General features: G+C 37.2%; 1 protein-coding gene across 1 annotated transcript; it reads right to left on the bottom strand.

The window, feature by feature from the left end:
• Window positions 1-923: 923 nt before the first annotated feature.
• On the bottom strand, window positions 924-13,575 carry LOC107674497 (phosphoglucomutase-like protein 5). Its single transcript, XM_016468478.1, has 7 exons — window positions 12,981-13,575; window positions 10,923-11,085; window positions 9,768-9,914; window positions 9,549-9,674; window positions 9,274-9,464; window positions 8,193-8,347; window positions 924-1,089 (listed from the first exon to the last, which is right to left on the bottom strand). The coding sequence occupies exons 1-7, from the start codon at window positions 13,236-13,238 to the stop codon at window positions 924-926; spliced, it is 1,206 nt and encodes a 401-aa protein (XP_016323964.1). The 5' UTR covers window positions 13,239-13,575.
• Between the last annotated feature and the right edge of the window lie 154 nt (window positions 13,576-13,729).

Here is a 13,729-nt window from a genome sequence, read left to right as displayed (position 1 = left end):
GACATTTCCTGCCTAAGTGCTCCAGCTCCGCTGCTGCCTCCGCTCGCCCTAAGTTTGCGCCGACTCAGCAGCCCACGAAACCAGCACCTGCCGCCCTTGCCGTTCAGCCCGCTAAAGCGCAGCAGACGCGGGGATGCTCTCGAGTGTTTTGTGCGAACAACGGGTCCGTTCATGCGCCCAAGCATTCAACCGCTGTGATAGAGGAAAAAATAAACCACAAACATTTTTAAAAAGAGAGCAAACTTCCTCTTCCATTACTCATAAGTGTTCTGCCCCCGTGCGGCCAGTCACCCGAGTTAATTCAACCCCTCGCCACGCGGGCCGAGGCCTGGCAAGCCATCCCCGGAGTGTCGATATGGGTTATGGGGATAATAAAGCGAGGATATTCACTCCAATTCGCTTGAAGACCCCTGCGCTTCAGCGGCGTGGTCCCCACCTCAGTGCAGAGCAAGGACGCTCAGGTGCTGCGGTCAGAGGTGATGAATTTGCTGGCAAAAGGAGCTGTGGAAATGGTTCCTCCTGCCCAGAGCGAGTCAGGCTTTTACAGCCGTTACTTCCATGTCCCCAAAAGAGATGGTGGCCTCCGACCCATCCTCGATCTCAGACACCTGAATCGCACCCTCATGAAGAGGTCGTTCAGGATGATTACACTGAAACAGATCCTCGCGCAAATTCACCAAATTCAATTGTGACCTTGGAAACTCAGCCCGTCTTAGCCTTGGGTTATTGTTAACTTCTCTATGAGCATTGGTTGCTTATGGAAGTTTTATACCTTTAGTCGTTCCACTACATTAGCACGGCATGACACAGTACTCGTTCCCGTATCTCAGGGAACCGAGGTTACGTTAGTAACCGAGTACGTTTGGCACAATATATGGACAATACTGTAAATTAAATACATTTTGACAGAAGATTCATGATGACTACTTTAAACGCTCAAGTAAGGCTTTTAGAGGACTCTGATGGCACCCACCTGTTCCAAAGCTCTCCTCTCCACAGAAAGAACACCTCCCAGAATCCATCAGGTTGCCAAAGAATCTCCAGCCTGTTGGAGTTTCATAAAGGGCCACCTTCATAGCCTTAGCAACCCTGTAAACAAACAGGAAGCATGAGTATTCCCAGTGCAATCCTACTCAGAGTTTATTTAGACAAGATCAAATCTAAAAAGAAAGACATCATCTCATTGGCTAACAGCATTACCCCTTTGAGTATGTGTAAAATAGTGTAAACAGCTGCATGGCACTGCAATGTAAAACTGCAGGTTAAAAGAATAAATGTTCTATTGGTACCTTCAGTAGCAATTTATATAATATATAAATATAATATAATATAGTGCAACAATAAAAATTGATTTTTCCTTCAGCACAATGTCATGCTGCCAAGTGTTTTCAGTGTGTTTATGAGTGTTAGCAGGACTTGAGCTCTGGACTATGTCAGCTAAAGAAGTCTAGGGAATGTCTTTGCATAATAAGATGAAGATGCATGTTGTCTAGAAGTTTTGTGAACACAAATCCATTTTCAGACCCCTTTTCATCTTTCATCTGTAAGTCAGAAAAGGACTGAAGGAAAATGAGAAATTATAAACAGACCACAGGCAGATGGGTGTGCTGTTAGTTTCTAAAAATTACTAATCCATGTTTATATCTAAATACAAGACTATATGGTAAACAGCGACAAAGGACATACTGTGAAAGAAGAAAGATGTTGAGGTAATGATCATTTAATGTACTCCAGGCAAAGAAATTACCATTCAGCTTTCTACACACTCATTTTGTAGTACATTTAGTATCTGTCCTTTTGACGGATTCATAAATTAAACTGCATATTTTGTCTTCTCAATCCAGTGTCTTTATAAGGCAAAAAGCAGAAAGAAACCATGCTGACATTTTGGCTGACATTTATTTTGAGATTCAGCCATGTGCCTGGAGGAGCACACAGCACTTTAATCATCGGTGTGTAGTCTATACCTGTTTAACTTCCTTATTCTGTCAAACTCCTGCGAGCTGTCACAGAAACAGGCCTACTTCTGGACAAATACTGTCATACAACATTACTGTTAAGACAGCAAGTTTTGTATTCGGGAATTGTAATCATTCATGGCTATGAAAATGAAAGATATTCAGTGTCAAAATGAAAGAGATCGAGAAAACAAGAGGAGGAACGCAATTACAAGTCTCCTCCTCTGTTTGTTGATCTTGGATTGTTGGCTAGATTCATAACTATTTTCAGACACTGCAGTCTGGCATTATGGGTAATGAGTTGCTGAGATCCCATCAGATATAGGGATAGATGAGAGGGAACTAATGTAAATGAGAAGAGTAAAGATGCAGCTGTTTACTCATGGGTGGAATTACTAAATATGGGAAAACAAGTGTTATTGACTCAAGGGACAAGGAGCAGAATGGAAAGCCTGGCATACGGACAACAAACTGGAATCTTTGACCCCTTGACTTGTTTTCAATGATTTATTCTCATATTTGTGGCCAACACAAGCAGCACTATCTCTAATCCAGCATCTATTTTGCATGCATATGTGTTCAAGTGGGTGTGACTGGATTTTAACAAACAATTCTATCTAGAAAAGACTTTCCAAAGCATTTGGAAAATAATGTGTTCAGCAGGGTTTTAAAGTCGGCAGCTGTTTCTAACCTCAATCTGGTAATAAACCCAATTATCAACTGGCAGAATGTTAGCATGAGCTGACAGTCTCATTAAGCTGGTACCCCAATTGAATACAATTTTGAAAGTGAACCTTTGAATACCATCAGTGCTTGAAATTGATTCATTACAATATAAACAAATAGTTTAAGGACTTGGCTACCTTATAAAGTCTAATCTAGTAAGTGGCAGACGAGGACCAAAATTAAGAGTTCGACAACATATACTGAAAGACACCTTAAAATTACAAACAAATAATCAGCTTTTTATGCATTTTTTTCAGTTCAAAGATTCATATTATTTAATATAAATTGTGAAACTTTCATCACTAGCATCACCAAATGGAATTGCAAAAATTGGTTGAGCCAAAAAAAAAAAAAAAAACCCAGCTGAAACAAGCTACTTTTCTCTTTTTTTGGGTATTTATGCAATATCACCTTAGCAAAAGTGTTGTTGTCATGTTTTCATTCATAAATCGGCAAAATATGGCTTACTAATTTAACTGATGGTTCATTCCTGAATGAATAAGTGTTGTTGAGTGAAAGGGTTCAGTGAATGATTCATTGACTAAAGCCCCGTTCACACCAAATACGATAACTATAAAGATAACTATAAAGATAATGATATTAGCATCCACACTGGCGGACAATATCGTGTTTATTCTAAGCGTATGCTCGTCTGCCACTTTAAATTCTCGAGCTCGTTATAGCAGGATGGATTCTGATTGGATGTCAATGTTTGTACCATTCATCAGCTAGAAAAAAAATCGTTTTGAAAGTGATTCCAACGATATTTTTTCTCTGTGCCTTTATCGTTATAGCTGTGGTGTGGACTCTGCTATTCTTTAATACTGAGAACGATTTTTTAAAACTATATCTTTATCGTTATCTTTATAGTTACCGTCCTTGGTGTAAACGGGCCTTTACGTATAAAGACAGTAACTTGTTTCATTCCTAGGGATGTAATGATTCACTCAACTCACAATGCGATTCAATTCATGATACTGATTTCACAATACGATTTTCTCACCATTTTTTTTTTTTACAGATTTAAGACAAATTAGAAATGAAAAGGTGTCCTTTTATTATTTCTGACATTATTTCTCATTTCTGAGTGAAATTGAAATATGCCAAATAACAAAACTAAATTTAAAACAAAAACACAAATGAAAGAAATCTCTTCATATAAACAAACTAAGGCTTTGTCTGTGCTCTTTCCATTTAAAATTAGAGGCAACCACTGCAATTTAATCACAATCCAAACAAAGATGCTGTATACATGCAGCATAAGCAGTTTTTAATCTAAATTGGATTGTATAGTTTTGAAATTTGAAGCAAAACCTGAAAGGTCTGACTTTTGTTGTGTGACAGCAGAACAGCAGACAGGCTGAATAAGATGCGGATTCACTCTCTGAAAGCAGGTGGCGCTTATGGAACATGCAATATAACGTTTACTTCGTTACCGCTGTACACAAAGCAGTGCTACGTGTAAACACCACTTTAATATGCATTATACAGAGATGAGATAAAAAGAAAATACCATCTAAACTTTTCTAAAGACAGTCTGTTCCCCTTAGAGATACATTCATATAAACTCCTACCTATCGCGATTCATTTAACATCTCAACCGATTTGAATCGTCACATATTTGTATTGATTTTCAACTGGCTCGGGGTGCATCATTACATTCCTATTCATTTCTCAAATAAATCAGTGTTGTTAAATGAATCAGTTCGGTAAATGATTCAATGACTTATACTCATAAAAACAGTCGCTTACTTCATTCCTGAATGAATCAGTGTTGTTGAACAAATCGGTTCAGTGAATGATTCAATGACTTATAAAGACAGTCACTTATTTTTTTCTGAAGAAAACAGTGTTGTTAAATGAATCAGTTCAGTGAATGATTCAATGACTCACTCATAAAAACAGTCGCTTATTTCGTTCCAGAATGAATCAGTGTTTTTGAACAAACTGACTCACTTAAAAACAGTCACTAATTACAGTGCAAAATGAATAAGAGTTGTTGAACGAATCATTTCAGTGAATGACTCAATTAATAACTCATAACCTACTGGGTGAAACAATTTAACCTGCAGAAAGAGTTACTTAAAAATCTCACCACTAATGCACAAAAAGTCCCAGAATGTAATATAAAGATACATGCCATTTCTAGGAAAACAATCATTAAATTAGATAAGTTTAAAATACGGTTACAGCAAACACACTAGGACTGCATTTACAGTTAGACTGGATTGTCCTGTGTATAATTTCCCCATATTTCATCAGTTCATTCTCAGTGCATGGTCACATTGATAGTGCACATTCTCTCTCTTCCCCTTCCCACGTGTAGGGAGCACGGCAGATGTTTCCTTTCCATCCTTACATCCCTAAACACATTAATACGCACAAATACAGTACAAAGACACAGAGCTACTCCACTCAAACACAGCTCAGCAAACACACACCAGACCTACAGCACACACATGCTCTAGTAGATTATCTCCACTGGCACTTAACAAACACACACTCCTGAGAGGTCCATAGTATAAACACACAGCCACAGCCTAGAGCTCGCTCGTCGCCTAAAAAGATTTACAGCAGCAGAGACGCCTCGCTCCAACAACTCACACCCCAAGAGACATTCATGCCTCAGAAAAACAGATCAAATTAGTTGGACAGAATGATACAGATTCATGAACAGAGACACTTAAGGATTCTCTATCACCAGTTCCAGAACTATAAAATCTGACTTTTAAAGACTCACAATACAAGAATGTGTTCATTACGGTTGATTTCGACAGCTAATTAAACAGGATCAGTTCCTCTTCTGACTTGACGCTCTTTTCTAGTGGTGAGGGAATTACAATTTATGGTGTGAACGATTAAAAAGTGTATCCTTAAAAACAGCTGTGCAGATAATATTTCTATATTTAATATTTATAATAATTTATATACTGTTATAAGAAACTCTCAAAAAGCAATAAATTCATAAACACCTTTGCTGGAGAATAATATGGTGATGGCATACATGGCAAAACAGTATTGTTTGGTTTGTATTTTTTAATTCATTCTTAATGATCATATATCACATTTCTACAATGGCATCCCAAACTGAAAACTTTTGCTTTTGCATGATGCAACATCCATTAAATTTCATATAAAGATATATAAATAAACACTAAAAGATGTATAAATTTGAAACTTTAACTTTATTTTCTTTTTATTGAGTCAAAACGTCAGTTTGTGACCACTCCATTATTGGTCAGAAGTCTTTTTTGCTACACAAATTTACAGGTCAAAATTCACCAAATTTTAAACTTTAGTAAAGTAACAAATCCTGCCATTTCCATGCTGCCACATTCACATGTGTGCAAATGGAAGCGAATGGAACAAGAAGTCTAGTGTGGCCACACCTTTAGCCTGGAAGGCAACAGCTCAGATTTGAAGGGTGACTTCAGTGTAAGGGAGAATGTGAAAGAGAACAATCTAGAACTGTTTCTAGGCTGGGAAGACCCATACTTACTTAACTATCATTTACAGAATGGAAAACATGACACTCTGCTTAGCTATGGCTATACTTCATAAGGTATAACTTCAGGCCAAACACAGAGTCAACTTCTCTTTCTTTATCTTAGCCACACTTACATTCTCATTGACACTGTGTTTCTGACACTGAATCAACCTCGCAAAGCCTCTAGGAAGTGAATAATGAGTCACAGAACAAAAACAATATTGATGGGAGGAAATCAGGGTTAATTCTGGTGTTATGACCCAATAAGCACTTTCTGGCTCTTTTTAATGACTGATTGGGCAGCGCTAAATAACATCACTTCCTGTTTGAATGCCAGCATTGTAGGGACAGTGCACCCACTATCCCTACAATGCCTTACAAACCTGTATGGCTTTCTTTCCACTGTGAAACTAACCAAAATAACCTGTTTTGAGAAATGTCTCAATGTTTCATTTGTCCATACAATGGAAGTCAATGGTAACTGAAACATTTATTTACCAACATTCTTCAAAATATCTTCTTTTGTGTTCTGAAGAAAGTAAGTCATTAAGATTTGGAACATGTGGGTGAGTAAATGATAACAGATTTTTTATTTAACTATCCCCTTAATAAGGGCATTTCATATCAGTCAGGATCACATTATTTCGGAAGACTGCAAACTTTTGTGCACAGAGGAGAAGTGGGCCAGTGAAGAATTTAGGGTTGTCAGTTTTTTTTTTGGCTGACTCATTTAAGTGTATAACAGTGTGAATGAATTTACAAAGTTATCTTTTTAAAACTAATTTTGAAAGCTGAAGTGTATAGGCAAATCTCTGACAGAACTTTGTAGGCTGATCTCAAACATCACTGTATTCAGACAGGTTTTTTGAACACTCCCTGTTCCCCATTGGTCAGCAAAACAGACAGCCCCGCCCTCAACTCACACCATTGGTTGAGCTGTTGCTGTGTCAGACTATGCAATGTTTTGAGCAACACATAACCACAAAATAGGCTCCAAATTGCATGGGATAGGAAAAAGTATTTAACACCCCCAAAAATGACACTTTACATTTAACAAATGTCTTCTGATTGAACAAAATCACTATTTATTTCTCATAGCACAAGATCCTGTCTCAAAGCAGGCAGGTCTTTAGCATGATGCACCCTGAAAGTTATTTTTAGTGGGGTGAATGGTGTCTGCAGGAGCGCATGGTTGAGCTAACACTGTTATTCTTAGGGAGTGAGTCTCCATGCTGTAACCTCTGGCCCCATCACTAATGCTTTTACCGCTCAGTGTCTTGCACCGGACAGAACGAGAAGCGGAAAACTAATTGTGAGAGAGTGGAAAGATCCTGATGGATGATTTCCTCCCTGATCATCAGCTTATCAATTTTGAGAGCTGACTGACTTTTATTTAAACAGCTCTGAACTCTTACAGTATGTTAAGGGAAAATGTCCCTGACTCTCAATGTGACAGTCAAAAAAAGAAATTGTTGCACGCCATGTGAAAAAATTTTAAGTTGAACCAACAGTGTACTTGGCAGTGGGCTGAATAAAAGCAAAGCAAATAATCTGTAATTAATATTCATGTACATAATTCATATTCATGATTGTGCAGAACAGACAAACCGAATTAAAAGTTAACAGTTAGTGCTCAACATATGGTCATTCTGCGGGAGGTTAGTAGCATGTTTTTATCAGATAGAGCGGTTTGAGTAACTTTTAGTGATGACTTGTTAAATTTCAGCAAGGCCTGCAGCATGTCTGTGAATAATGGCATTTCAGCGCTATCATCTGAGAGCATGGTACACACTATAAGAAAAAAAAGGTACAAAGCCGTCACTGGAGCAGTACCCTAAGGAACAAAAGTTAAAAGGTACATCTTTGTACATTATTTATCCCTAAATGGAACCTATTCGTACTTTAAAAGTATAGATATTACAGGTATCCTATCAAAAAAAAATATAACACCTACATTTCTATGAAATTATAAAAATAGGTTTATTTTTTACAGTTAGATTAGCAAGTGTTACTTACTGTACCTGTCAATGGCTGTGCTGGTTGGCATACTGCGGGCAAAACCTCTGATTCCTCTCTGACTGAAGTAAGGGATGCAGGAGAGGTTTGCAGCCATCACTGCCAGTGAATCTGACGGGCTCACAAAGAATCCATTCTCACCCATAATCATGTAACGATCCTATACATAAGACAAGCATATCCAAGATTATACAACAGTTAGTTCTGTCATTTAATCTGATTAAACAAGCAAGATATCATATTTGATCAAAGGTACTTGTTAATTGATCTATTACATAAAATAACCAGCTGCTGCATCTTTTTGAAAATGATGAAGAATATCATTTTCACTATAACACTACTGTTTAAAAGTTTAGGATCGTTTGGAAAGAAATAAATTATTTTATTGAGCAAGGATGCATTAAATGACCAAAAGCTACAGTAAACATTTATATTGTTACAAAAAAAAAAACAAGTTTTTTAAATGCTGTTTTCTTGAATTTTCTATTCATCAAAGAAGTTAAAAATCCACAAACATATTAAGAAATACAACTGTTCTCAAAAGTGATGATAAATGTTTCTTGAGCAGCAAATCAGCATATTAGAATAATTTCTGAAGGATCAAGACTGGCTGCTGAAAATTCAGCTTTCCCAAAACAGGAATAAATTACATTTTAAAATATATTAAAATAGAAATTTTTTTTTTAATTGTAATATTATTTTAGAACACTGCTGTCTTTCTTTTTGTCATAAATGCAGTCTTGATGAGCAAAAGATGTCTTTCTAAAACATTTAAAAAATCTTACCTACCCTAAACTTTTGACTGTTAATGTAAAAGTATGTGTTTCCTGTTTCTCACTTATTTGCAGTATTAAGAAATAGAGATAACTAAACAGAAATTAAAACAGAGTAAAAAAAAAGATAAATAATAATAAAGAACTGGAATCAAAACAAGACTCTGACAAAGAAGCTGTAAATAATTCAGCAATAATTTGGTTTAACAGCCTTGATTCTTATGCTTTCTGTCTGAATATTATTCTTATGAAGTTTTTACATTTTTCTCTGTGTTTGTGTAATTTGTAAGTTATTTGTAAATGAGACAAGCACCCCATCTGCATCAAAAGCGGCCCCAAAGCCAAACTCTCCCCCCTTCATGGAGTCCACCAGAGGTGCAGCGAATGCAGGGTTAGGGTTGGGGTGTTGGCCTCCAAAGTCCTCCAGAGGGACACAGTTAACAGCAGAATTAGCTGGAGCCCCGAGCTCATCACATAAGATTCTTCTGACATATGGTCCCATAACTGAAACAGATGACATAAAGATGTGACTCTACAAACAGATATAAATCTGCATACAAGCATTTGCAACTGTTTACAGGAGTTGACCTCCATTCATGGCATCTATTCGGATCTTCAGCTGTTTTGGACCTGTCAGCAAGCTCTTGATGGCACCAAAGTCAAAAATTCCCCGCAGCATGTTTAGATAGATCTCGACTGAATCCACAATCTCAACTGGAAAACAGAGAAAGAACATTTTTAAGCTCAGCACGTGAGTGTGAGCTGAAGTTTGTGACAATAACATGAGAATAAGTTAATACACCTCACCTCTGAAGGGCTTAAACTTGTTCTCCAAGTCAAAGTCATGACGGCCAAGGCAGGACAGGTCGATGTGGAGGTCAAGGCAGATGGCGTATTCCTCTAGTGTGCGACTCACCTGATGGATCCTCTCCATCACTGTGTCTGGGGATGGTCCTGTAAACAGGAAACAGTGACAGATTTCAACAAAACATCTCAAATATTAAAAAACGCCCAATGACAATAAGTTGGATCTAAGAATACTGCATCTGTCAATCAAAAATAGAAATAAGTTTTCAAAGATTTGTAGCTATATGTGTTGTCAGGATCCAAAATAAACCAAATTATTACTCTGGAGGAACAAATTACGTTAATTCATTATGTGTGGTATATACAGTACTTCACAATAATCCACCAAAATGAAAATATAATGCACCACAATGCATATTCACATATTTGGGATATGTGCAATTTCACAAAGAGATGGACACTGACAATTAAACATCATGCTAAAATTGAAAAATTCATTCAAAAACCATTCAAAAATTTGAGACCAGTATATACATATTTTTTTAATTAATACTTTTATTTAGCAAGTACACGATACATTTAAAAAAGTGACAGTAAAGACTTTTACATGTTCACTTTTACAATGATTTCTGAAGGCTGATGTGACACTGAAGACTGGAGTAATGGCTGCTGAACATTCAGTTTTGCCATTACAGGAATAAATTACATTTTAAAATATATTAAACATAGAAACTGTTATTTTAAATTACAATAATATTTCACAATATTACCATTTCTACTGTATTTGTGAGCATACATGTTATACTGCATTGGTATGTGTTTGTCACTAATACGCAATAAAAAATAAAAATTATAATAATGGTGCAATTCAAAGCAAAATTAAATTTAAGGTAAGCAATATATTTGAGGTAAATTTAGTTCAATAGATATAAATATATGTCCATAGAAGATATTTTTACTGTGAGATTCAAGATGTACAACACTTGGGTTTCACGGTGTGAATACTTTTTCATGACAGCTTACACAAAGGTAATGTTAACACAGTGATTCCTTTAAAGGCTGATATTACATAAAACATACTGAAATCAGAATGTCATCTTTATCATTCTGAAAGTGCATGCATACAGTGTGTCCTATGCTTTGTAATATTCTCACCTCCATTAGCGACATTAAATTTGATCCCAAAGTCTCCTCCTGGGCCTCCTGGACTGTGGCTTGCAGTGAGGATGATTCCACCAATGGCTTTTATCTTCCTGATGATGCAGGAGACCGCTGGGGTGGAAAGGATCCCGTTGTGTCCAATTACCAGACGGCCAATCTGAAATCAAGTTTTGGTTTTATTGGTGTGAAGTTTGATTTATCGCAGTCAATGGAGTCCAGTGTTGTTTTGGACTCTGCTGACTTACACTGTATGAACAAAAACATAAAACTTTCTTTAAAATATTTTATTTTGTGCTCCACAGAAGTAAGCCATACAGGTTTGAAATGACAAGTGTAAAAGTGCACTTTCTATACTTAAAATCCCGAACACGCCCTTTGCTTCCAGACCTTCACCTGTCATGCGAGGGTTATCAGAACATTATATGGTGGGCTTTAAACCTGCCACCTTCAGAGGCGCCAGTCATGGCTACTGCTGCATACCAGATCAACAGCTACATCTGTCTGGAAGCTCATTCCTGTAGGAGTGACAAGCTGACTCAGGGACAAAACTAAACAGCAACACACACTAACAATTTCTAAGTACTCAAATGAGTCTTGAGATATCTGCCATAAATTGCAACCTCCTTTATCAAGCGTCCAGATTATTGACAGATACTTTCTTTCTAGCTCACAAGACAGCAGCCCAGACATCTCAGCAACTTTGAGACTCAACAAGATCAGCCACTTTCTATAAATAGTGAGTTATTTGGCATCCCTCACTCAAGCATTTAAAATGAACAAGTGCACTGACCCTAGGCTTTTTTTGTTTTTGTTTGAAGTAATATGCCAATTAAATAACTCACTAGGCTCATGCTTTGCTTAGCCCGTTGCTTTTACTTGCATCTCTGATGAGTGTGAACTGTATTCCCAGCACTCTTTGAGCAGCTTATCCATATAAGGTTCTGCTTTTGGATACACAGCCTCAGTACATCATGCCTCTGAGAGCTACTGAGTTTGTATGGAAGAATGGCACTGATACAAAGTAGGAGAATTAAGGATGGAAGGCTGGTTTGACTATTTTATAATATGAGTGGAATCAAAAAAAAATTAGAGCGTCACAAACAATGACTTGGTTTCATGCTCAGACTGAACCAAACATTATAATCTTCATTAGAAGCACAATAAAACACACTAGAAATGATGATGAATAGAGTTTTGACTTGTGGCCATATGTTCTGGGTTTCCCCATAGCGCATGAACATGAGAGGTCAAAACAAGGGAAGCGGCAGCGCTCCAGGAAGAGTGTGCAGGGGAGGGATGGCACAACAGATAAGACAGGATACATTTGGCCAGGCCAGCACAGAGATTTAGCTCTAAAACTTTCTCTCATTACATGCACAGTTTGTGGCTTCTCAGGTTTTCCAACAAAATTCTCGGCCGTTTGGGATATCAAAATCCAGATACTCTTGAATAAAAACAGATATGACCATATACACTATAAATCCATGTAATGTTATTTTAAATCATGAAACTACCCATGTCGACCAGATACACGACAAATCATGCTAAAAAAATCTTGTGTTTTTCAAAGACAGGTGAAATAATAATAATAATGAAAATAATAAAATAGATTAATAAAAATAGCAAGACTGAATACACCAATAGGTAGGTAGGTAAAAAAAAAAAAAAAAGTTTTATTACATAGATCACAAACTCTAGCAATTTTTTTTAGGAAATTATAAATAAACAAACAAATAAATAAATAATAAATAATGCATTTTTGATTGACCAGAAAATCTATCATACTTCATAGGAAATTATAAATAAATAAATAAATAGTGAATTTTTGTTTGTTATACAGATAAGAAAATGTATAACATTTATTAGTAAGTACGTAAGTAAATAAATAGATAATACATTTAAAGACCTTAATTAATCTAACAGGTATGTTATATTTTAATGAGTTAGATCAGAAAACCTAATAAATGTATCAGAAAATGCTAATTGAATACTTAATAAATTAGTGAACTAGAAGGGCATGCCTGAGTGTTGTGTTTTTGAAGTACACCTTACCCCGTTGGCAGCTGCCATTTGAACGATGACTTCAGTTGCAGCCCGGCTGAAGTATCTTCCATCGCTGCCCACCACCATAGTGCATCCCTGACGGTCCCTCAAGTCGATAGAGGACAGCAAACTTTGGATATAATTTTGCAGATAGTTCTTTTTACTTTCGAAAACCGCTGTCTTCTTTCGCAGCCCATTCGTCCCTGGTCTCTGGTCATCGAATGGGGTAGTTTGGATAGTCAAAATGGGTATAGGGTTAGTTTCCATGATTTTCTGGAACGCTTCGGTATGTTAAAAAAAATTGTTTGTTGATAGCTGAATGAGGTGAGATGCAGTGTTCAAAATATCGTCAAAAGCAACAGAGGAAGTTCACGGAGGCAGCGAGCAGGGTGCGCCACCTCGCAGTGCTCTTCAGTCCAAGTGGAGTATTTGAGACGCGTCCCGTGACGCTTCTTTGGAAAACTAGTGTGCGACAGCTGTCTTCTCATCGCACCGGGACAAACTGTGAAGTAGCGGCACAAAATACAGAATAAATGGGTGTAAAACGCAAAGAAATATTCCAAGATGAGGTCTTACGCTCACCGACACTCTTCTCCCGAGCTGTCACGCGTACGTTTGCTTGCCAAAAGGCAGGGAGGGGAGAAAACTCTATATAATGAGCTAACGCACTGGCCAAAAATAGCCCATGATGTGGGGGAGCGAATAGTGACGGTGTGCTGCTGTGTAATCGAACGCCTCTACTGTCCGTGGCGCACAAA

The sequence above is a fragment of the Sinocyclocheilus anshuiensis genome, unplaced genomic scaffold (assembly GCF_001515605.1).
Source record: "Sinocyclocheilus anshuiensis isolate Anshui unplaced genomic scaffold, SAMN03320099.WGS_v1.1 scaffold1214, whole genome shotgun sequence".
Classification (NCBI taxonomy): domain Eukaryota; kingdom Metazoa; phylum Chordata; class Actinopteri; order Cypriniformes; family Cyprinidae; genus Sinocyclocheilus; species Sinocyclocheilus anshuiensis.
This window is presented reverse-complemented; position numbering and strand designations above follow the sequence as displayed.